The 24,937-nt window shown below is 32.7% G+C and overlaps 2 protein-coding genes across 2 annotated transcripts; one reads left to right on the top strand and one right to left on the bottom strand.

The window, feature by feature from the left end:
- The first annotated feature begins 1,354 nt into the window (after positions 1–1,354).
- Positions 1,355–15,786, top strand: LOC126815763 (phosphatidylinositol-3-phosphatase SAC1). The gene is made up of 17 exons (XM_050541675.1): positions 1,355–1,438; positions 2,440–2,537; positions 2,890–2,967; positions 3,376–3,503; positions 3,814–3,963; positions 4,557–4,650; positions 6,414–6,601; positions 7,629–7,715; positions 8,279–8,347; positions 9,027–9,106; positions 9,253–9,351; positions 10,066–10,274; positions 10,540–10,612; positions 11,025–11,118; positions 11,308–11,409; positions 12,108–12,168; positions 12,378–15,786. Exons 1-17 carry the CDS (start codon positions 1,413–1,415, stop codon positions 12,512–12,514), a joined length of 1,773 nt encoding a protein of 590 aa, XP_050397632.1. The 5' UTR covers positions 1,355–1,412; the 3' UTR covers positions 12,515–15,786.
- LOC126815769 (transmembrane protein 231) lies at positions 15,176–24,926 on the bottom strand. Its single transcript, XM_050541695.2, has 7 exons — positions 24,589–24,926; positions 20,202–20,368; positions 19,346–19,471; positions 18,420–18,563; positions 17,731–17,812; positions 17,296–17,401; positions 15,176–16,783 (listed from the first exon to the last, which is right to left on the bottom strand). Exons 1-7 carry the CDS (start codon positions 24,725–24,727, stop codon positions 16,618–16,620), a joined length of 930 nt encoding a protein of 309 aa, XP_050397652.1. The 5' UTR covers positions 24,728–24,926; the 3' UTR covers positions 15,176–16,617.
- Positions 24,927–24,937: the final 11 nt, after the last annotated feature.

Below are 24,937 nucleotides of genomic sequence, written 5' to 3'. Positions count from 1 at the left end.
AAACAGAACAGATCACAGAACGGCTTGAACTGGGATAGTTCACCTCTTTATTAATAATATAAAAGAGCTTTCCAAGGCCATCAAAACTTACCTGTATATATGTTTGAATGCAAAATAAAACATGATAGTTTTATACAGTTTTGTTCCGTTTGTTCGAAGAGAGAGAGAGAGAGCAGAACATAACATAACAACTTTTTAGTTAGTACGCCCTCCCCTCTGAAGAGGTTCTACTTTAAACGGCTTGTGGTCGGCCAATAGATCACGGGTGGCAGAGGAATTACAGGGGTGTGGGTCCTGAGTAACATTTACAGCAGAATTTCCCACACTACCAAACCGATACACCATTTCGTGGCCAAAAACAGAAAAAGAAACGCCACATTATTTGAGTGCACTTGTATACAATGTGTGAATCCAATAATTAAAGATATAATAAAATGCACCATACACACACACAAATATACAAGACAAATCTACGGACAAGACACAAATCTAAATCCGCCTATTGCAGATCTTTCTTTTGGTCTCAAATTTTATTAATTAGACATTTACTCACATGACAAACCCCGTAATCAAATCTGTTGACCATCGGATGGCTGTGATTTTGAACGGATTAAAACACGATCGCCATTTAATAATTTAATTTTGAAAATGAATAATCGAGACTACGCTATTCTTCTAACCGTCATAACTTCGTTCAGAATGAAGTAATTTGACTGAAATTTTCAATAATTCTTATGCATTATCTAAATGTTAACGATTTTAGCAAAGAACTTACATAATGCAAAATTTTAATGCCTATGGACACGATAGAAACGAATTGTGTTTTGTTTTTTTTATCATAGGGACACAAGGAGGAATCCTATTGGAGTTATATACCCCCTCAGGCGAGTGAAAAGGAGAATTTCGGAGTACAACGCATGTGCCGACTGCATAAAAAAATATCTCAACCAATCATGACAGCTGAAACAGATATATTATGTTACTTAAAATACTTCACGATTCTACTCACACCACCTCAGCTGTTGGGACTGGCAGAACTGTGACTGGGCTGAATTCCATATCACTTGGTTGCAATTCGGTCAAATCGGGGCATTCCGGACTGACAATCGAGCACACCCCTCCCCACCCCCTCAAGTTTTCCTATCTAGATGGACAGGACCTAAAATGTATCGATCTACTTTCGGTTGCAGTTACCAATTATTTGATAATAATTGTACGGGTTATACTGTAACTAAGCGTCTAGGGGAAGTTGACTGTTTACATCATAAAACAATCTGAATTTCAAATATTTCTTTTGTGCCCCATAAAATAATATTAGCAATGGTCTGATCCAGGGATCTCCAAAAATCGATTACCTCCCTTATTTGGCTCTTCTGATTTTAATATCATATTTGGCGTACACGTCATCTAAAATGGCTGTCTACGAAACCTTAAAACTGTAAGTGGGCGTTAATTAAATGATTTAATAGATTTTAAAATCGTATTATTAAACAATTATATGCCACATAGAACCTCTACACCCATTTGTATACACCGTCAAAAATTAGTGAACGTGCATTAAAAACTTCCATCGTTATCAAGCATAAAAGTATAGATTAGATTGGTTGTGATGTGATTTGTTGTTGATCTTTATTTTTGACTTCGGCCGTCGTATGATCGATACTAAATAATTCTTCTTGGCAATATGACTATTTTAACAAAAGTTATTAAATCTTATGAGAAGTCCCCGATTTTTAGTTCACAAAAAGATATTAAATTTCCACTGAGGCCATGACAGATGTGGGCACTGTGGATTGACAGTAATCTGTACATTCGGATTCTCCACACAAGACAAATCTCCCTATCCAGCATTCGACTCGACATAGGTCACGTGATGAACTAGTATGTAGACCCTACTACCCCTCAGAAAAAAACAGTCTAAATATGCCTGCTTCGTGTGTTTAAAACCAACTAAATGTATTACTATTAGGCCTAACAATCTTGTTTTAAAGGTGGGGTGACCCGTGGAGTGAAAATGTTCTCTACAGAAATTTGGACTCGACACGGCGAATGCGCACGCTTCAGTGGCTTGTCTCGAAGTGATTTCTACTTTAATGTGTTTGCTGTAGCAATGCACATTGTTTAACGGCACTGAATCCTGTGATCCCATGACTGTAAATAACCTTAAGATTACTTCTTCTAAAGAACATACAGAGGCAGTGACTCTCCCCAAAAAAGGGACAAATGTTTCCTAGCAGGGACATACATCATAAAAAGACTTTTATAGATTATACCAATAGAAAATAAATCAGAATAATTTTGCTAGCAGTGTAAGTGGTAGACTAATTTTGGGTATCTAGCCTCAAACATTATAGGCCAACCTTATTACCAGTTTGTAGCAGTTGGTAAACTAAAGGTGTATTTTGTATTTATATGCTAATATTTATGGTCTATTTTCAGTCACATTACATCAGACAAGTTTATTGTAGAGCCAGTTGATAGTAGTAATAATGAACTACTTGTCATTGATCGAGTTTCACAAGAAATAGCTTTACAGGGTAAGAGGAATCAAACTGTCTTACTTGTCTTGGACCTTATTATAGTTTAATTCACTTCAAACTGATTCAAACCATTATTTGGTAGAACACATAAGTCATCATTCCTCCCAGTCCAAACAACAGCATTGATATAAAACTTAAAACTCATTAGCATTTTCTTTGTGAACTTCGACCATTTGTTTAATAAAGCCTATTAGATGTAAAAATCCTAGTCAAAACGTTGTGCACTAATTATTCCATTGCACAGATAAATTTTAGTCTCTGTTACTTGTTAGTTTTGGTAACATTTATAGATTTTATGTAACTTGTAAGCTTATTGTTCCACACTGACTAGAAATATAAATTTTTTCAGGCAACAAAGGACAAATACCAGCATCAGCAATTACAAGAACCATTTATGGAATTTTAGGAATTATTCGGCTGATAGCAGGTTAGTTGAAGGGTAATTTGATTCGCTTGTCAGAGTAAATATCTGTATGTGATTATGAGCATAACTTTAAGCTTATTTTGTCTTGTAATTTTCTCTCTTTATCTGGGTCATCCTGAAGGATTCCTTTTTATTCGCTTCTGACTTATAAATGGATAAAAGTGACCTGGCCCTCACCTCATTTTCTTGAACTTTGAAGTGTATGTCCCAAAAAGAAATCTAAGACTTTCTGCAGACCAATGTAATGTTTGTTTGTACAAGGTTTTTCTTGTTTTAAAAAAAAAGATTTGAAAGCACACTTATTGATAAGTAATACTTTGTTTTTAAGTATTTGTAAATTTTAAAGGATTTTAAGTCAATTTCAATGTACCGGTATGTCTTATTTATAATTATTTGAATATATGTTTTCAGGTCCATATTTGGTTGTGATAACTAAGAAGAAGAAAGTTGGAGAAATCAATGGTAATACAATATGGCAGATCTTAGATACAGAGATGCATTCTTACAAACGATCTACAACACATCTTACAGAGGGACAGGTAACTCTAGTTCATCAAAAATAGTTGGAAAATTGTTTGAAAATTAGAATTTTGATAATAAAGATATAATGTTTTCGTTAAGCTATTATTGATAAATTAGTAGGCTACCTTCACTTTTTAAATGGTAGTCTAAATAAAATTACATGGATATCACGATAGTGAAAATATGTTCCATGTCTAATGTGCATTGTATGTGATCTTTTCTCATGGACTTTCTGTTCTTCTCAAAAGAAAATGCTCAAAGATACTAAGTATATGAAAATGTATGCTTCAAAAATTTACCATAAAATGTGGTTTTATTGTTTTACAGATAGCTGATAATAAATTGTATATTTCTATGGTGGAGTCAGTTTTAAAAACAGAATATTATTATTTTTCATCATCGTTTGATTTAACTCATTCCTCACAACGCTTATATAATACTAGTCCAGATTTTACTTCTATGGGATTATTAGAAAGGGTAAGTATAATATATATACACTATTGATGTTTATATAGATCTCTTCTATTTTTAAAGGCTCAATACCACTCTTGTTGTAACTGAATAATATATCCCAATCTTTATTCTAGTCAACAAATTGTACTATTTTACAACATTCCAATTTATTTATGATACAAATTTCATCTTAACACACCTAATTTAAAAAATTGGAAAGATTCAACTAAATGATTTGAAAAGCCTGACGTAAAGCTTTTCAAATGTGACTTGGATTTGAAAATATTTTTGAACCCTCTGGACAAGTAAAATAGGATTTAATGGATAATTTACACAACAGGTAGGGCACTTACACATCTAGTACTTAGAATAAGGCTATTTTTTATTTTCTGGAGCGGTCAAGCCAGCAAGAGTGTTATTGTCCCTTTAATTAATATATTTTCAATTTTTGATAAGATACAGGTATTGTGTGAGGAAGAGACATTTCCTTAATGGTATCTACCAAAGATAAAAAAAAAAATATAAAACCAAATATATATAGAATGGAGCACATTTTTAAAATTTACTATGATCTGATTTAAACGTAGGCCTCCTGACATGATTTTTACATTTTTTAGGCAGACCAAAGATTTGTATGGAATGGCCATATATTAAGAGAATTAGCACAACAACCAGAATTATCCAGATATTGTTTACCTATATTACATGGATGTATCCTTTGTTTATTATCCCATGCTGAATGAAGCTAAGGAGGGATATTGAAATGGGGTCTGTCTGTCTGTCTGTGTGTCTGTCTGTGTGTCCGTCCCAATTTAGTTTCCGGATCATATCTCATAAACCGTTCAAGATATCTTATGAAACTTTGTACACACATCAACCTTTTACAGTAGTTGTGCCTTTTGCTATTTAGAAATTTCTTGGATTTATATTGTTTGTGTTTCCATGGAAACAAATTTGACTTAGTTTTTGGTGCACATGAGCATATCTTTATATCTTTATGAAACTTCCGGAGCATATCTCATAAATCGATAAAGATATCTTTATGAAACTTTGTACATGCATCAACCTATAACAGTAGGTGTGCCTTTTGCTAATGATGAATTTCTTGGATTTATAGTTTTTGTGTTTTCATGGAAACAAATTTCACTTAGTTTTTCGTATACAATGTTTTTTCCAGAGCGTATCTCATAAACCATTCATGATATCTTCATGAAACTTTGTACAAACATCAACCTATTATAGCAGTTGTTCCCGATTTAATGATTTTTACATTTTGGTATATAATTATTATTTTATAATATCAAAAACTGTTCAAGATATCCTTTTAACACTTTTAAATTCATCAACCCATTGTTTTATTTTCTGATGTCCATCCTTCCATCCCGAGTATATTTTTGAAACTTTGTACAGACATCAACCTATTATAGTATTGTATTTTCTGATGTATAAGCTTATTGTTTAACATACAGCAGCTGATTGATTTTGTACAAACCTTGACGAGCTACTATGATCAGAGTATGAATCTTCTGACTAGTCCCATTGTTATTCCATGTGCTGGAATATGAGATTAATCTGATATATTGATTACCAGTCACATAAAGAAGTTGTTTTTCCTTATGCCTAGTTCTAAACAAGTACAAGGACGCAGGATGTTGATGACTAGTCATCTTATTATTTATAATTGAGGAATCTTAGCTTGATATTCACACCTGTTTAAATATATTTAATATTTTAATCTTTTACTGTGTTACCTAATATTATAACCTGGTTATCTCTGTTTAAATATATTTAATATTATAACCTAGTTATCTTGTTACCTGTTTAAATATATTTTGATGTTATAACCTGGTTATCTCATTACCGATTTAAAGTAGCTAAGTCTCTAACTTAATATCATCCAAAGTCTTCGACATTGAAAACACAAATTATTTTTCAATTTAAATCAACATTGATGTTGTGATCTTACCGGGAAAAGATGGGCTTTTGATATCCAATATTTAATACAAAATAAACATTTTACCATTGGTACACGAATCGTGTACCATAATGCGTTTCAGCATCATGTGTAACAAGGGACTCGAAGAACAAGGCTAGACATATTCCACAAGTCATGTCAAAGGATGACGCAATATTCTTGTCTGGAGAGTATGCGCAATAAATACTATTGGTGTAGACTGGAATAACAAGATGCTAGAGATTGCCATTCGATTGAGACTTCTGGCATATTTCGCCGAATTTTACTGATTAGAAATTACAGTAAAAACAGAAGTGATTGAATGTAAAACAGTTTATATACATTCATATTATATTATTATATATGTTGCGACTCATTTGTGTCAATTTCTAGATTCCAAATATTAGCGACTTAGCTCCTTTAAATGTATTTTTTATTATAATCTGGTTAGCTCCTAACCTGTTTAAATATATTTAAAATATTAAATGTTTTTAATGTTATAACTTTAACTCAATGCTAGTTATAAGTATTAAATCCTGTGAATTAAATAATAAAAGGTTTGATTATATAGTAATATCTAGAAGATGTATATATCGAGCAGGGACCAGGTTTTATATGAGAGGGTTAGATCAACAAGGACAGGTAGCTAACTTCGTAGAAACAGAACAGTTGGTTTTATATGATGGACAGAGATGTTCCTTTGTACAAGTAAGTTTATGATCTGACTAGATTGTCTTGTCAAGCACAGTAAAAAGACATTGCTGTTATTTGACTTGGAGATAAATTCTGTTGAAACTCATATTATGTTTGAGCTTTGTCACCTTTTCCACTCCTAGTGCTGCAAATGGGACAGGGGTTGGGTGGCCGAATGGTTAACGCATGCACGTTGTATCAGGTGGTCTGTCATTGAGTCAAGTGATGTGGTTGATTGTATGTGACAAGGAGTAGGGTTGTCTGTCCAAATTCTTGGGTTTTCTCCGGGTCCTCCGGTTTTCTCCTACTGTTAAAGACACCTATGTTCAAGTGAATTATTAAACCATATGTTTGTCCCAAAATGACCTAGTTTGTGTCGAGTGGACGTTAAACCCCATTTCTCTCTCTTCCCTAATTCTGCAGAGAGCACAGGCATTGGGCTGTCCTCCTCCCTGATCAATTTGTTACAACTGTCAGTGCTGTAAGATAGTGAATCAAGCAGGTCTTTTATTTAATCAATTATTTATAATTACATTATGCAAGAGCTAAATCTGCCTATTGTAGGTCTTTCTTTAGGCCTGAAATGTTATATAAACTATTAATTAGACATTAATTAACGTATCCAGACTATAATCAACTCTCGACGACGATGTCAACGCTAGCCTGCGATAATTATTGGATTATGATCCGATTTGCTGCATAACTTTCCTTCTCGATTTAAGGATTAAATGGATAATCGAGACTATGATTTTTGTCGTACCGACTTAGTAATGATGACCGAGGCTATGCAGAACTTTTGATCGCTTATTTCTCGGTTCATAGTGGATCAATTTTACTGAATTTTTCAGCAAATTGCCGTTACATTATCTAGTTTTTAACTATTATAGCGAGAACTGCCAACTCGTTATCGAATCTCCCATAATGTATCTTTAATAATTACATTATGGTAGTCTCAAATTGAAACGCTAAGGCATTAGAAATCCCATTATTCTTTCTTTCCTTTTGTTTTCTTGTTGAATGGTTCATATGATTTCTATTTCAGACTAGAGGTTCCATTCCATTATTCTGGTTTCAACGACCAAATTTAAAAAGAATGCCACTTCCATCTATTAGCAGTACCTCAAACCATGTAAGTCCAAAACAAGTAAAGTTGACACACAAACAAATATCTGGTTACAATTTTGATTTGATTTGATTGTTCTGAGAAAAGGCTAGTTGATGACGTTATTGAAAAACTTACCAGTAGTACAGATAAGTAAATACATGTATGGGATAAGATTAATAGAAAATGTAGAGAAATATAATATTGTTACTGAGAATAAAATCGGAAATATAACTAAAGTCCTAACTACTCCCAGCATGCCAGAATAATGGCTATGTATGGAATTTGAGACCTACTTAAAAGTTTTTTTGTTTTTTTTTTTAAGTTCCAAATTTTTATAAATCTAACAATTCTGATTTATTTTTGAGTTTTCAAATATATGTGCATGACCAGCCTTGTGATTTTGAAAATTGAAAATCCAATAACCAATCTAATTACAGTAATGTTATTTCCACTAACATTTGACTCTCTCAAAACCACTAAAGTATTTGAGTGGCTTATGGATATGTATGCACCCCTTGTTGGTTTTAGATTTTTTCTCTTAAAATATATGATCAGTTGTCATTTCTTTTCTGGTTTTGGTATGGTAGATGGATGGTTTTCAACGACATTTTGATGATCAAGTATATAATTATGGTAAACAAGTTATAATTAACTTGGTAAGTATAGTGAATTTAATAAAGAATAAGATATTATACTACAATAAGTCAAGTAAAAGTTATAGCAACATATTTTATTGTATCTATTTTTATGTAGAAATAAACTGGGGGTAATAAAAAATTAATTCAAGAACTTGTAATTTAATCAGTTACATTACTGTACAACTGGGGGTGGGGGGGTGGAATGCCGAATGGTTAGCACATGCGCGCTGTATCATAAAGCCTGTCATTGAGTCAACTGGTGTGATTTTGAATCCGTCCAACCTCGTGGGTTTTCTCCGGGTCCTCCGGTTTCCTCCCACTGCTAAACATCCCTACGCACAAGCGAATTATTGAAATAAAATTGAACCATATGTTAGTCCCGAAATGACCTAGTTTGTGTCGAGTGGACGTTAAACCCCATTTCTCTCTCTCTCACCACTATGCTGTCAAAACATGTCCTCTCACATTTGACATGTTACAATAAAAATGAAATTTACCATATTATGTTAGTCTCAAAATTACCATTGACAAGACTTTAAACCCCATACCATACATTGCATAACCTGATATCTCTCTCTCTCTCTCTCTCTCTCTCTCTGTACAACTGTGTTATGCTTTACTACATTTATTTGACATCTGTTAGAAACACTTTATATGTTTTTTCACATTAACTCTAAATATGACATGCTTCTTTCAGATCAATCAATCTGGTTATGAACATTTAATGGAGAAAGCTTTTTCACAAACAGTTGTCAATTCTCAAAATGATTCTATCAGGTAGTTGGTCAATTATTTTTGTAACTTGATCACCTGTAATTGAAAAGATGAAGATTTTTTTTTAAATATTTCAAGTATTAATAATTCAAAATGGTGAATCCATTGCTCTTCGAAATGTTTATAAACATCCTTTTTGCTTCTTACAGATATGAGGCATTCGATTTTCACAATCAGTGCAAAAAAATGCGATGGGATCGACTTTCTATATTAATAGATAGATTAGAGAATGAAAGAAGACAGTTTGGGTAAGATTGCTGATTGACTAACTTATTTGTATTTTCTACCCAAGTAATGTCCAGTTGGAGAAATTGTCTTTTCTAAATATAAAATAGTGTTCTAAACGTTGTAAGGAGGAGTTATTAACAAATAGTTATGATACTAGACTCTCAACTACATTGTCCCAGATTTCATCCCAGTGTGGGCTGAGAAGAACCTTAAAGATTTTTCGTGATTTGTTCCCACTGGTCATGGGACATTCTTCAAAGTAGAGTTATCTTCCCTTGCAGGCCACACTACCTTTGGCAAATGACTCCCCTTACTATGCAGCATCTATTGTGGTATGATAAAATAAAAGGTTAAAATGCAAATGAAATATTATATTTCTCTTACCTTACTATTCAGCACATGAATGTACTATAAATGTAGGTTGTTATTCATTATTGATCATTGCTTGATAAAGATACCTGTAAGAGTATTGAAACGTTGCATGTAATAAACCAAGAAGTAGTAAATCCATAAAGTTGTGTTATTATGAATATTATTCCTCTACTTCTAAATGTCATTTAAGGAAATTATATATGTGTTATTCCCCAGTTGTTTTGAATATCAGTATCCTGACATGGACTAGACCATTATAGTGTGGTATAAATAATCAACAAAACTGTATGTGAAATACCCCTGGAAAGTTAAGCTAGAATTTGTGAATTATTTATGGGTGGGTTTTTTTTGATATTTTGTAGTTATTTTATGGTACAGAAAGATGGTAAAATAGCTTGTCAACAAGAGGGTGTGTTTCGAACTAACTGTATGGATTGTTTAGATAGAACCAATGTTGTACAGAGTATGTTAGCTAGAGAAATTTTACAAGAGCAATTACAGAGATTAGGAATTTTAGCAGTTGGCGAAAAAATTGAAATTGGGTGCAGTTTTGATTTGATTTTTAAAAATTGTAAGTTTAAAAGGCTGTTTATATGTATTCAGCTATGATTCATCTGTAAAAATATTTGCAGTTTTTCAGTTAGAACCATAGGATAGGATAAATAATTATGAATATTTCAGAGTCTGTTTAAAACTTAATGATATCCCAAGAATACATGCTTGGGTAGCATTCAAAGCTGTTAGTATTAAAAAGAAACATACAAAATACAAAGATGATTTTTTAGTGTTTTCATTCAAATTTCGTATTATTTAACAAAATACGTTTTCCTTTACAGTATGGGCAGATAATGCTGATTATTTAGCAAAACAGTATGCTGGTACAGGAGCGCTAAAAACAGATTTTACAAGGTAAGTCTTGTTTAAATTTTGCTTTATAATCAAAGAGTAATTTATTGTATTGAGGTGCATTAAAGTAAAGCATGATTTGCATTTTTTGGAAAAAATCAAATTTCTCACGGCTAATGATTGATTATTTAACATTTAATAAAAAATCAAAATACCAATGCTGAATAATCACCTAGCTTGGATTCAATCGGGTTTAAATCCGGCACATCAATTTGGTTCATGGCAAATAAAGATGGCGATATTCTTGTTGGAGCTGTATACATGTCGATCGATGGAATTTTCGATTTGTCATAACTTTGTAAATACTGAATGGAATTGAACCATTTTTGGACTGATATTCCTATAAGAAATTACAACTTTCAATATATTGTTGTTTGCAAGTTATAGTCTGCTTATCTCTCGTATTGTATTACAGAACGGGGAAACGAACCAAAATGGGTCTTGTAATGGATGGATGGAATTCAGCAGTTAGATATTTCAAAAATAATTTTGCTGATGGATTCAGACAGGTAACCAGAAATGAAGAATGCTTTTCCAAATTGTGCTATATTTCGTGAATTTTCTTTGCATTAAAAATGATTAAAGTATCAATGATTTTAAAAAGAGTGATGTTTGATTTTACAAGTAAATACTATTTAACTTGTGTAACGTAGAAGGTGTAAAGGAAATTCAAGATATTTATATAATGTGTGTTTCAGGATGCCATAGATCTGTTTCTAGGAAACTATATTGTAGAAGAAAACGAAGGAATAACACAAAATTCACCACTCAGAGGTGAAAGAGATTGGAAAGTTATTTCTGTAAGTAATAACAAATATAAAATCTTTCTGATGTGATTAAATATTGAATTAAATTAATTACATATCAACAAACTGGTGCCCCGATGAATCGGAACCGAATGTTAAGACTGCTTGCCCACTAACAGCAAACTGGCATATCCCAGTGTAAGCTGAGAAAAACCAAGGACTTTCTCAAACCTTCTTTCTACTTGTCAGGGGTGGAGTCTGCAGGGCTAGCAATTGTGTCAATTGTGCACGTAAAAGAACCCTTGACAGTTGGAATTTGATGAAAATAACTGTCCGTGACCAAAGTATTGTGCTGACAAGCTATTAATCTTATGCCTATACTATTCTTTCCTATAGGAACGAACTGATAAAATGAAATTAAAATAGCTTTAATGTCTTAATTTTCTGCACTTGGTGTAGGTTAATAAATGGACATACTCATCGAGCCACCTGGGCAACAATCAACTTGTCTACTGATTTATGCATATGCTAAGTTGAAGGGTCACATTTGTATCTAGTGAAGCAGTGTCAATAGTTTTCTATAAGGACAACATAAAAAGGGGTGAAAGCATTACTGGCCAAAGGAAGGAAATTGGGCTTACGGCCTTGTCAACTCAGTATATTGGTTATTTTTAGAGGGCACAATTTCTTTCTACATGATCGTCTAATGTTAAACCTTATGTTTTCTCTAATTTCTAATTTGTCTGTTGCAGCTACCTATAATTTGTTTGGTTGCCATGGCAATGTGTCTGATCTGTATACTCCTGCCTAGTGGTAAGTTTTTGTCAAATATATTTATACTGTTTAAATGCTAACCATATTTACTGGTCTTCCAACTGAGAGTCCAAAATATAGGTTGTTTGTGGAAAATAATATATTTTGAAGGGGGACAGAGTTCTTTGATAAATTTTCTAGATGATGCTTGTAAAAATGATTTCCATTTTAAAGAATTCAAACTGTTATTTATTTCTTCTCTTTTTCAGAACATTTTAGTGAACAGTTAATGTATCTTGCATTTTGGGGAGGTTCAGCAATTTTCTCTTTAGTTGCCATGTTTGTTTACGGCCAGGATTTCGTAGATCTACCAAAGTTGGCTCAAGCTAAAGTGAAAGTAGAATGAATTGGGATCAAAGACAAATTTTAAACTGATTTTAACCATTACATTGGTGAACAGTTTTAGTCAAGGGCTTCATTTTTATAAAAAGTGAGTGTGTGAGAAAAAAAGCACACTTGCATATTTTTGCAAGAGCTTTCAATTCATTCTGCAGCACCTGATAAAAATACTTGCTATTAATACACTAAGCCTGATAATAGAATGACGTTATGGTTTTGAGCCATGACTGTCCTTGCCGATCTGCCAATTACATAAGTTGTTTCAGCTAATTTAAGAAATCGTCTAGTATTATACTCACAAATTGCTTCGACCAAGAAATTCTTGTACATAAATACAATGACGATGTTTCTTTAGTCATTGCGCAAAAAGTTGTACCCCATTGAATAAAAAAGTGATTATTCTTTCTAGCTGAACTGGGTTTGTGAAAACTTTTTCTCGGGTCAATTAAATGTATATTTTTTCATTGATACTTGAGCGACTAAATGGTCGAGACTCTGCTATAAAAAACATCATGGCTGTTGTCATCAGGAATTGTAGTGATTTTGGAATGTTTATGACAAGATTTATGCCTTCAAAAATTTTAGCATGTGCTATTTTTCATGCCTGAAATTCTTAAGCGCTCGTCAAAAAAATGAAGCCCTATTAGTCAATTGTATATTTACATATAATCTGCACAGATTTTGAGTAATGTTGATTAGAACAAGAATGATATCAGTGTTATATGGAGGTCATTTCAGATTTTTCTTGATGATACGAAAAGTTAATTCTTAAATTGGCCCGGCTATTAATTAGATCGCACTATTTAATATCTGAACAAATTACTACGCTATAGAATTGTTTTTTTCAATTGAGATTGGAAGTATTATGGTAATGGATGCTGTTGAAAGTTGTACAGATGTAAATCTCTTGAACAACATAGATTAATATATATTTATTGAAGAATTTGTTAGAATTTTTTTTATTTTTATTATTTATGTTATTGACATCAATGAACTTCGATATGTACCAGTAATACAACTACCCGTATTTTGTTGAAGTGTGGTCTGAGATAATGTACTTAAATATTTGAGAATTTTTTAATTCCAATTTGCTTGCTTCCGACTGAAATCTAAACAATTTTGATATTTTTCTGTTATTATTAAGCCATTAAGAAAGAAAATTGAAATGTAATTTTCTAAATGAATTTTTCTGAAGTCATGATCAACAGTCATGGATATATCAACAAGTGACTATCATTACAATTACCTTCAACACAGGACTATCTCTTCAAAATTACACTAACTGATCAATGTGCTTGGATGAACAGTGTCAACACTCTGTTGTAGTACAAATTAATTTAGATAAATTTGAATCAATTCCAATCTATAGCATTTTCTAAATTTGTACCACCAGAGTGTTCGCACCATGCATGAACTTAACCCTATAAATACATCACAATTCTGATTAAAGAAATGACATGAAAGTGACACCAAAGTTATATGATGTCTGGTAACCAATATTCTCTTGAAATTGTTTACTTCTCAATTACTTTTGTTAAGGTTTTCACTACAGTATCTCACCCCTTCAAGCTCATTTTCAGTAGTAGTTTTCTGTGTACTATGGACAGTTTATCTCCATTATTTATTAAAACCAACAATTTTATTAATACGATTTTAAATTTGACCCAGCCAGTTCTGTGTATGCTGTCACAAATTCTGACATTTATTTATAACATTCACCCAATCACTGTAGTCTGAAGTAAATTATTGATTGCACCCCCACCAAATGATCTGCTTGACTAGCTAGGAAATCTCAGAATTTTGTGTAGCAGTCAACTTTCTAGCAATAAGGCATCTAAATGTTTTAATTATGTCTTGCTCATTTTGTCCCATTAACAACCAAAATTTTTAAACCTGAAAATCCATGCAGTCTGCCTTAGGCAACATTACACAAATGTGTCATTTATAAAATTTTGTGGTGGAGGTGATATATATATGTAAATCTTGAGACTTTTCCAACTAAACATTGGTGTACCTAGTATCTTATGAGATCAAGCATACAGTTATTAATATTTAGTCAAATTTCACTGAATTTAATAATTCTCAGTTTATGTGTGGACTTCTGTTTAAATAATCCCCATTTTTGAAAATTATAAAATGTTGACCACAGCTAGAGAATGTTTCGTGCTACATTCCATCTTCACAATATCAATTAAAATATATACGTCCAATACCTTGACTGTATTAGCTGACCAGTTCAGTATCTATGTAGACCTGAATTAAATTTCACAATATCCTACATCCTCTTCACAGAATATAAACAAGCCAATGACAATCAGCGATATATTAATGATATATTTGATCTTCATTTATTTTCGTAATAATGTCAGATGGTATTTATAGAAAGGACATCTACAACAGTTTGCATAATATGGCACTTATGAAACATAATTTTCTATGTATCAGACTGGGGGTTGGACAGTCAAATGGTCTAACATATTCGCTGGATTATCTCTGGAAACTTTGGTTTCCTTCCCTGGCTAAAGACCCTTTCCGATATTATTGCAATATGTCTGTCGTGAAATTAAACTCCTGTCTTTTCTATCAGCCTTTCTGCTCAACATTGTGAAGATGCTATATGTACCCTTACATTAAATGACAAAAAATTGAAATAATAATAAAACATATCGATGTATATATAAAGAGACTATTTAATGATATACATAACAGTAATTAGAAATAGACAAATTTGTTGACATATTGTTTTAGTTTGTGTCATCACAGAGAAAAATGCACCAGAAGATGACAGGTTTATAGACAGTCCCCATTACTAAAATGATTAAACAAGTCAAAAATACTCTCTAGCTCTGTTCAATAACTTTTGATCTCTAATTTTGAAAGCAGATAAGGTCATTTGCCCAGGTTAACACAAATCCATCTAGTATGTAGTCCAACAGCTATTCATAGCACTGGAAAAAAATACATTAACCCTTTGTTGTCACACCAAACAATCCGTTGACCTTATCTTGTTTTCAGATTTAGAGATAAATATGTATTGAACCAGGTCCCTTTTCACTAAACGGTGCATAAAATACAGAGTATAAATTGGTCATTGAAAAATTTGTAGACTAAAGTATGATTTTTATACTACGCTGTTTAGTGAAAAAAGGGGTCCCTGAGCTATACATATGTACAGAATATACAATGTAAGTAAAAATTGTTTATTATATTATATATAATATTATGTACAGTTTAAACTGATATAGATAATAAATAAATAAAATAAAATATAAAAATAAACATTTGTTTATTTACTGTGAATCGATACATAATTATGCTATATTCAAATTATTTCTGGGACGGATATGATATTGGATTGGACAAAACATGACTTGATATAATTCACGAAAATAAAAGACCAGTTCCCACGGCCACGCTAGATGAATGCAGACTGATGGGCGGTTTATGATATATATATATATGGCTCGATTATTTGATAACCATAGGAATACAGAACTTTTTGAATTTGAGAAAGGGGGAAACAGTTGGAGTTGCTCGGACATCACCAGATAACAGTATAGTCAAATATACCAAAAAGTGATAAGATATTGGTACTATAGATTGGAATATAAGTCTTGGAGATCTTGTTTGAATTGCAATGATTACCCAAATTTTTTGTGCCCCTCACCCGGGCCAAGTACGCCTCAGATCATAAGCTATAGTCAAATCTTATATTTACTTAGATTATCTTCAAAAGCCTTCAATAGTGATTCTATGGTTGTGGCCCAGACAAAAGAATAACATGCATTTACATGATCAGCTGATGCCGACAAAATCTTAACATATAATTAATTTAATATATTTCAGAAGATCACTAATAATAATAAAAACATTAAAATACAGTGTTTTCAATAACTTCATGACGCCATTCTAATTTATCTCAATTACTTCATTCTTGATAAAACTTCCTATAAATTCCGAGGCAAAAGCATTTTAAGATGGTAGAGTCAAATATTTTATAATTTTTCATTCTTGAAATGTTATTATTGGCAAATCAAAAATAACTTTAAATGCCAGATAAATTTTTAAAATAATTTAAACCTATACATGTATTTAACAAAACAATTTAAATCACAACGTCTTAGTATCTTTATATGGTCGATCAACTAGAGTTAGAACTAACTGGTTCTGAAAGATAAATATTTTAACTTGTTGAAATATATAAACAAAGAGAATCAGAACAGCCAGATACTGGATCCATCCCCATTTAATCAGGTACCAAAATCCTGGAGTATATCTAAAAGGATATTAAGGAATAATAATATACTATATGGAGTGGAATACATAGGAATGTCATTTAATGTTTTGTCAACATTTTATCTAGGTGATCTTGTGACTAAAGTTACTTATGTTTACTGGAGCAATGCAAGGGAGGAATATTTTGTAGAAAGCTGCATTCCTTTCTACTCTTATTAGTATTCCATACAGAGCAATGTGAACCACAGAACCATAGGTTTTTCGTAACATCTGAATTTCAAGGTTGCACAATCCTTATAAGCCCCATAAGTGCGAGCCAGGCTTGAAAATTCTTTTAAATCAATGTGGGAATTCAATGCTTATTAACTATACATCCCTGACACTTTTATCCACATATGTAAATCGTATTTGTTAGTCTGGATGGAGCTGAAGATTAGGACGTTAAACCCCCTTTCATTCACAATTTGTGAACAACTGGAAGGATTGACCGAGATACAGGAGTGATAAAATGTGAGAGTATATATTTATTGTTGTTTTGTATTAAAAGGATACAAGAAGACATCTTCTGGATAATTTATAGACACAGATATTTTAAACGGTTTTCCTGCACCTCTTCCACTCGTCCATAATTTATATGGATCATCTAATTTAGTCGTCACTGAAAAATAAATAAAAATTAAATAAAAACATTTTAATTTTTTTTTTTTTTAAATATATTTTATCTGGCTTTAATATGAATTTAAATTATCGTCCGGGGTAAATATTCCTTAAACTTACTGAAACAAATAGCATTTTCCATCAGTAGAAAAATATTTTTTTGAAAAAAATAAAACTATATATCAATTATCAACAATTTTCCTGAAATTAATTCCTTCAAATTGAGCCTCTTACGTATAGTACATGTCTTTATTATTTTTTTTAAATAGCGTTGTCATACTGCAACAGATAATATCACACAGCTGACACTAGAAATACATCTAAACCTACCATTTCTATCTGAATATGTCTTTAATATGTTTGATAAAAGGTAAGCTTCAGCGTAAGAACTTGAAGAATCTATTAAAGATTCCTGAAAGATAGAAAATACAAGGGTAATTCAGAATGGATAAAAGTAAATTTTCTAAACATTGTTGTAGGGTCGCCTGTCCAGCCTCGTGGGTTTTCTCCGGGTCCTCCGATTTCCTCCCACTGTTAAAGACCCCTACGTGCAAGCGAATTACTGAAATAACATTAACCCATAATGTTAGTCCCAAAATGACCTAGTTTGTGTCGAGTGGACGTTAAACCCCATTTCTCTCTCTCTCTAAACATTGTTGCATTTTTTAGACATAGCATTGCTATGAAATGAATATAATGTCCACCAGCAGGCTAAAGGTAGGGTGCTCCAAAGTTTTCAGACCCAGTGTCAACAACTGCACAAAATTGATGGGCAAGTCTGAATTTCTGACCTGTAGAGTGCTTATCACTCCCCTTAGAACTAGCTGAATAATCCCTACAAGATTAAAATTATACCCTGCAAAGCATTTACAAGAATTGTGGATGGACCAATCAAAGCATAAAAAATTTTAATGCAAAAAATGAAATGATAAATTTATGAAATGGAACGCAAAATGTTCAGTTGCACCATTATAACTAATAATTTATTTTCTCAATATGTGACGATATGTAAAACTTACATTGTATCTAACATCCAATCCTTTATGTCCTAGAGGTTGTTTCTGCTGAACTTTCAGATCTCCAAAAGCCTCAAGTTGTGCTCCTGGTCTCGATGATTCATGCTCTATGTAAGCCAAAGATTCCATATAAAATGAGGAAAATTTCTGAAAAATAAATACATGTAAATAAAAGATTAATACAGTAAATGAATTAAAAGCAAGGAATCAAAATGATCCACGAGAACAAGAAAACATTTAAAACTTCCCACATACAAAGCATTTTGACTTAAATAAGAAAATGACTGAGAGATGACCGACCTATCAGTCACTATTTAAAAACAAAAGATTGCACAAGTTATTCAATTTAATAACTTTCATACAAAGAACTTGTATCATCAAACAGCCTCATGTTCAGAGAGTTCTTATAATGAACAACTTTATTATTGTATAATTACACAGTCATGTGTTCACAGAATATCTAATTCAAGTTGTAATGATTTGTATTTCAGGTTCTGAACTTGGGAAATATCAACAAATGGGAACAACTTGTCTTCTCCCATTACTCTTTGTCGATGTCCCTAAAGTAATCATAATAAAGAAGGATTATCAACTCTGTATCCATGTTCCAAAGTAATCATAAGGAGGATTATCAACTCATCTGACAAGCTTGTGATCATTTTGTTCAAGAATTTGAGCATACACCTATTTGTAACAAAAAATGTCTATTGTGGGATCTGATTCGCGCCATTTCTTACAAGAATATTGATCTTACACATTTTTGTTACAAAACTATCTAGTGTGAGGATCTAATTGATGAGAAAACGCTAGAGTTGTTAAATACTAAAGATCTGCTACTGGAATTATTCCCTATCGATTGAATCATCCAATGTAATTACAAATGTCTTTACAATTGATTGCTTTGCTACACCTTTCCTTCTAAAACTCACCTTTAGTCTATAATAAAACATCAACAATAATTTTACCCCAACTACATTTTCTGAATTAAGTGGAACTTCTAAATCTAACAATAATTTATCATTTCTTCCATCTCCATTCACATCTTCTTCTCTTGCCTGTAATGGAACATGTTAAACAAGTTATCTCACACCAATTTGCTGATTAATTAGTTTGGGTTTTACATCCGCTTCCATTTACAGATTTAATGGGTATTTAGTCCTGATAGGGCAGATTCTGTAATGTGCAGATCAGGATTGGTTGACTCCAGATCAACTATTGCAGTACATTCTGTGAAATCTTTTGAAAGACTTTGAAATATTAAGACATTTGACTTTGAAAGTCTTTGAATATTGAGACATTTAACTTTGATTAGAGCTAAACTTAATATTAATACGCAATGAATGTCACCAAACAGTGTTATTCAAGTTCTTCTACAACCATATTCTTTTGTCTGCTTGAGAGAGAAAAGTGGGATTCAAAGTCCACTGACACAAATGATGATCATTTCAGGATTAACATATTTGCATCTATATAACAGTAGTGGGAGGAAACTGGAGGACCTGTAGAAAACCAATGAGGTTAGGAGGGTTACTGTATATCGCTTGTCAATAACGAGCTTGGGGTCGAAACCACAGTGCTTGAAGCAATGACAGATCATTTGATCTAAAATGGATAATTAGATCACTCTGCTACATGTACCTCCCTCCACCCCCTTTATCTGTCCGAGTATTCCAAATGTGACAATATCTAAGGTTATTTCATATTAAAACTAACTTTGACTAGACAATTTTGATCATTTTGTCATAGGGTTGTTGTGACTATAAACCATGGAATATGGAGACTTACTTTAATGACAGGGACCCGTAACTGATCTTGTTGAAGTTGATTATATTTCTGATATGTACTGTAAGTTACATAAGATCCTTGACCCTCTAGTTCCAAAACTAACATTAAATCTCTTTTAAAAGTAACATCAGGTAATTCTCTATAATAGGCTTCCTTTAACCAAAAGCCTACAAAACAATAATTTTAAGATGTATCATCATCCAACCACTATTCAAGAGCTTCAAGATAAAATGATCAACATCAACATCAAATAATGGCAGAGAATTAATTATGTTTTTGGAGCTTAGATTTGGTAGCACTAAGTTAGTACTGTGTGATAAGACCATGTCAAACTGATACCTTGTTTCTTCTCTCTATGCTCTGGGTAAACCTAAGGCCAGGGGGTGTGTGGTAATTGGTAACCCAATACAAATTGTACTTTTCAACACAAACTTTTGCAAGGCCTTCATTACACTCTGAACCTGACTTGACTATTTTGCAGGTGTAGAATGCGGTTTCATTGACACTGTCAATTGTATTCATATAAGATTTTATTACATAGACAGCTACAATTTATAAAACAAGAGATCTAATAAAGTAAAAAAATCACATACGAAATTATATATCTTAATTAGCAGGAAAGACTTGCTTTACGACTGATTTTCAGAGGCTTGAATTAGGGAATATAAGTCGCTGTCAGCTTCTGAAAATAGGGTCAATAAGCTTCCGTTCCAAATTGATATTTTCCATATTATTTAATATTCACGGACCGGCAATAATATTCCTCAATAATTATCAATTGTAGTGGTAGTGTTGTAACGATTACAAAATTTTTGGATCGGTTAATCGGCTAGCCAAAAATCATATTGGTGCCGATTAATCGGATGCCATTTTGAGTTTGTGCTAAAGAGATGTTGGATTAAATCGTTTAAATTGGCAATAAACAACATATACTAAGTCATTAGTTTTGATATCTAGTTACACGGTTGAGCTGACATTCCCGAGTTCTAACTTACCCCTACAGCTTTAACTGCTAATTAAAAATCCAATACTGGTAACAGATTACAATTCACTAGTACAAAAATTCCCATACATATTTTAACATATATAGTGATAATCATATTGACGAAAAACAACAAGAGGAGCCGCACAAGACAGTACCATAAAAAAAGAAATCATGTGTCTTTAAAAAAGGCGGCAAGGTATGCCGAAAGGAGCGAGTAGAAGAGCCTCTTGACTGGGAATGTCAGGTTGGGGAACTCGTTTATTTGTTGTCTCGTACACATTAACATCACATTCTGGTCATGAATTAAATAATAAATTACAATTGGATTTAAAATTAATTTATAGTGCAGGAATTTCTGAAGGAATCTTTCGATTATTCTCTATGAAATGGTATTTATTAAAATTACATTGGTAGTTTATCGCTCGTAAAAAGGCATAGGCTAGCCAACTTCCCTGTTTCGTGCGCCATGCATTCAGTCCATGTAATATACAGTCCATGACCATGATATTATCATGTCTGTTATTGGTGTATGTGGCCGTCGACAGCTATTTCACGCCAAAATCAAGCATTTTACACATTTTGTAGTAAGCCATGCCTAATATGGTAGACGAAGAATTTCATTCGACATCGAGATTGTGCCACTGTAAATTGGGAATTTCTGTATTGAGTCAAGCGCTGAAATAAGCGTCCGGACACGGACAATGTCCGGGCGAATTGACCCCTTTTGACAGGCCAAATTGCCTTTCGTCCGGACATAATTGTCCGACCGTGTTTTTGTAAAACATTATGTCAAAAATATTTGAGTCGATCGCTATTTATTATTAGACTCGAAAGTCCAGAACCAAAAATATCAATGACCCGAGTCATAGTGAAAATGTTACTATTTATATCTCGGCCGCGTGCAGATAAAATCTTCAATAATTTTTAGAATCGACTCTTTTACGCTGGTTATATCAACGACCCGAGTCATAGTAAAAATATTACTATTTATACATGTATCTCTCTCGGCCACGTGAAGAAAAAATAATGAATAATATTGAGAATCGGCTCTTTTACACTGGTTATTCGAATCTCGTAGCTAGCTTTGCGTTACTTTCGTATATGATTAGCTCTAAATCACACCTAACATGACATGTAATTATATAAATCATTAGTAATAAAAGTAATAATATTTTAAAATTAGTTTACAAGAAAATGTCCAAGTTGACTATGGATGTAATTAGGGACAGATTTTTTATACGAAAATATTTCACTTTGTTGGACACTTCCAATGTGAATGTAAATAGAAGAGCCGTGAAAACATGTCGAATAAAATAACTTCTTACTTTTCCCAACCCTCGGACACGGATATCCCGGCTAGTGGGACCGTTCCAGAAAATTCAAAGACTGGTACTGTGTCTTAATCTTATGTCTCTCATAAAGACACTTCTAAACGGGGGGCGTCGCCGTCACCAGTTGGAAAAATACAAAAACGAGCCGTAGAACTAGAAAAGTGGATCAAAAATGACTTGGCAGATTCTGAACCATTTACGACAACTCAAGATGTCTATTCTTTAGTTAAATTTGAATCTTAATCAGAGTTTTTAGGATTTAGTCCCCAGCCCCACCAAAGAGATTAATGACATTATTATATGAACTATAAAGTTGTATTCCATATACATATAAAAACTTAAAACTCCAGGTTGTATGTGAGTCATCAATTTATTTTATTAATAAATGTAAATGTATGTATAATAATATATATAAACATAGTAAATTTCAACAGTTTTTTGGTTTAATATACTTTATAAAGTATTTGTCAGGCTGAAAATCTGAAATGTCCGGCCGAAAATCAGTTCAGCCTGACATGATGTCAGGCTGAACCTTAGCAGTTATTAAGCTAGCTTCAATATGGTTTTAATAGGCAGCAATTCAGTAGTACGTGTGTTTAGCAAACAGTAAAAGTCAAACATTATATATGTAATGTAGGCTAATTGTATAAATTTAAAGTATAAATAATTGGATGAAACGACTCATGGACATTCACTGAAATTAGTTAAGAATAGATCTAGACTGGAAATACGTAGACATTACTTCACAAACAGAGTAGTAGAAGACTGGAACAGCTTACCAGAATCAGTTATCACTGCCAAAAACGTAAAATCTTTCGGAAACCGATTAGATCGACTATGGCATAACCACCCCATGATGTACGACTACTCATATTCATATAGTGATGGAAAAGTAACCGGGAGAAGACAAATTACTCGAATAGATGATGAAATAGAGGAGCAAGCTTACTCCTGCGTTTGGAACAGACATAGGTAGACATAGGTAGGTAGGTATAAACTAGAAATGGTTCCACTACTGATGTCTTCCGCCTTACTCCAGCCACAGTAATGGCTCGTCCTACAGAGTTCCTTTGCACAAGTTTTTTAGTGAAATCACTACAAAAAGGTTACTGGCCTATAGCTCCCTTAATTTACACATAAACTGACCCAAAATTGACAAAAGTGGGTAGCAATGCATATAATACTGTAATATGAATGTATTTAAACTGATTAACATTCAATGGTTTCCGTTTTTACTCCAATTTCAAATCAGTTATGTTCGGCGAAATAAGCCAGTCGTCTCAAGCGAGTGCAAATTTCTAGCGTCTGGTTATTCCAGTCAACATACGCCGTTTGATTTGGTGCAATGTGTCTAGCCTCGTCCCTCGAGTCTCTTGATACAACTGGGGCTGAAGCGCATTATGGTACACGATTCGTGTTTTTAATGTTGAAGATTTTGGATGATATTGAGTTAGAGACTTAGCTACTTTAACATATAATAAATCAATTCCTATTGAAATAAAGGTGACGCCTTACCACATAATTATATGATTTGATGAAACCCAACTGCTACGCAAAATTTCAACTGGCTGGTGTCATGGCGGATTGTGTAATACGTCATTACAAGAAACATCGTTATGCAAATGTAGAATGCATAACCACAAAGAAAAACTGTTCGGTAACTACTTTAGTGGTCCAGTCTTCACTATTTGTCATAGAATTACTTATTCCAATACAAACTGTAATGATATGTATTGACAATTGTGCGTTTGAACCTATTTGAACTTGCGTAAGGAGTCTTAGACTGTATCAATTGTAACGTTAAACACACAGTTTAACTTTACAAGTATAGTAACTAGTTACTAGTTATAAAACGAATCGACTTACAACTAAACCAATTAATCGTGACAACCCTAATCAATTGGAGAGGTGGACAAGGCAGAAGGCGTTACTATATTGCAGCTAGTGGGGGTAATGCTGCATTTTCAGCTTCATAGGAACTGACCTGAGCTGACCTGTCGAGTTTCAACATGTCATTTTTAAAGATATGTTTTCAATGTTTTAACTATAATTACAACAATTAAATACTTACCATAACTTCTATAAACAACGAACAAAGGAGGTATAAAGGTTAAAATAAATATAAAAAGTAAAATAAGCGATGCTTTGGAGCAAACTGTTGATTTATAACGACGAACTTCAGGGTGAGAAAATATCTCGAAGACCGCCATTTTCAAACAAAGCACCTGCGCAGTAAAATCTTCAGCAGAAAAGGTAAATCAATATAAAATAAAACATTTTAAAAACATAAACCACAATATTGGTTATTCATTGGGCAGTTTAAAATTACAACATCGATGTAGATTTATAAAAACTATTCAAGATTTTCTTTGGCATGTTCAGGCCTATCTTATTTTTATTTCATTTAAGTCTAAGGGGAA

This window comes from Patella vulgata, chromosome 3 (assembly GCF_932274485.2).
Source record: "Patella vulgata chromosome 3, xgPatVulg1.2, whole genome shotgun sequence".
Classification (NCBI taxonomy): domain Eukaryota; kingdom Metazoa; phylum Mollusca; class Gastropoda; family Patellidae; genus Patella; species Patella vulgata.
The sequence above is the reverse complement of the archived record's forward strand: the minus strand, read 5'-3'. Positions and strand labels throughout refer to the sequence as shown.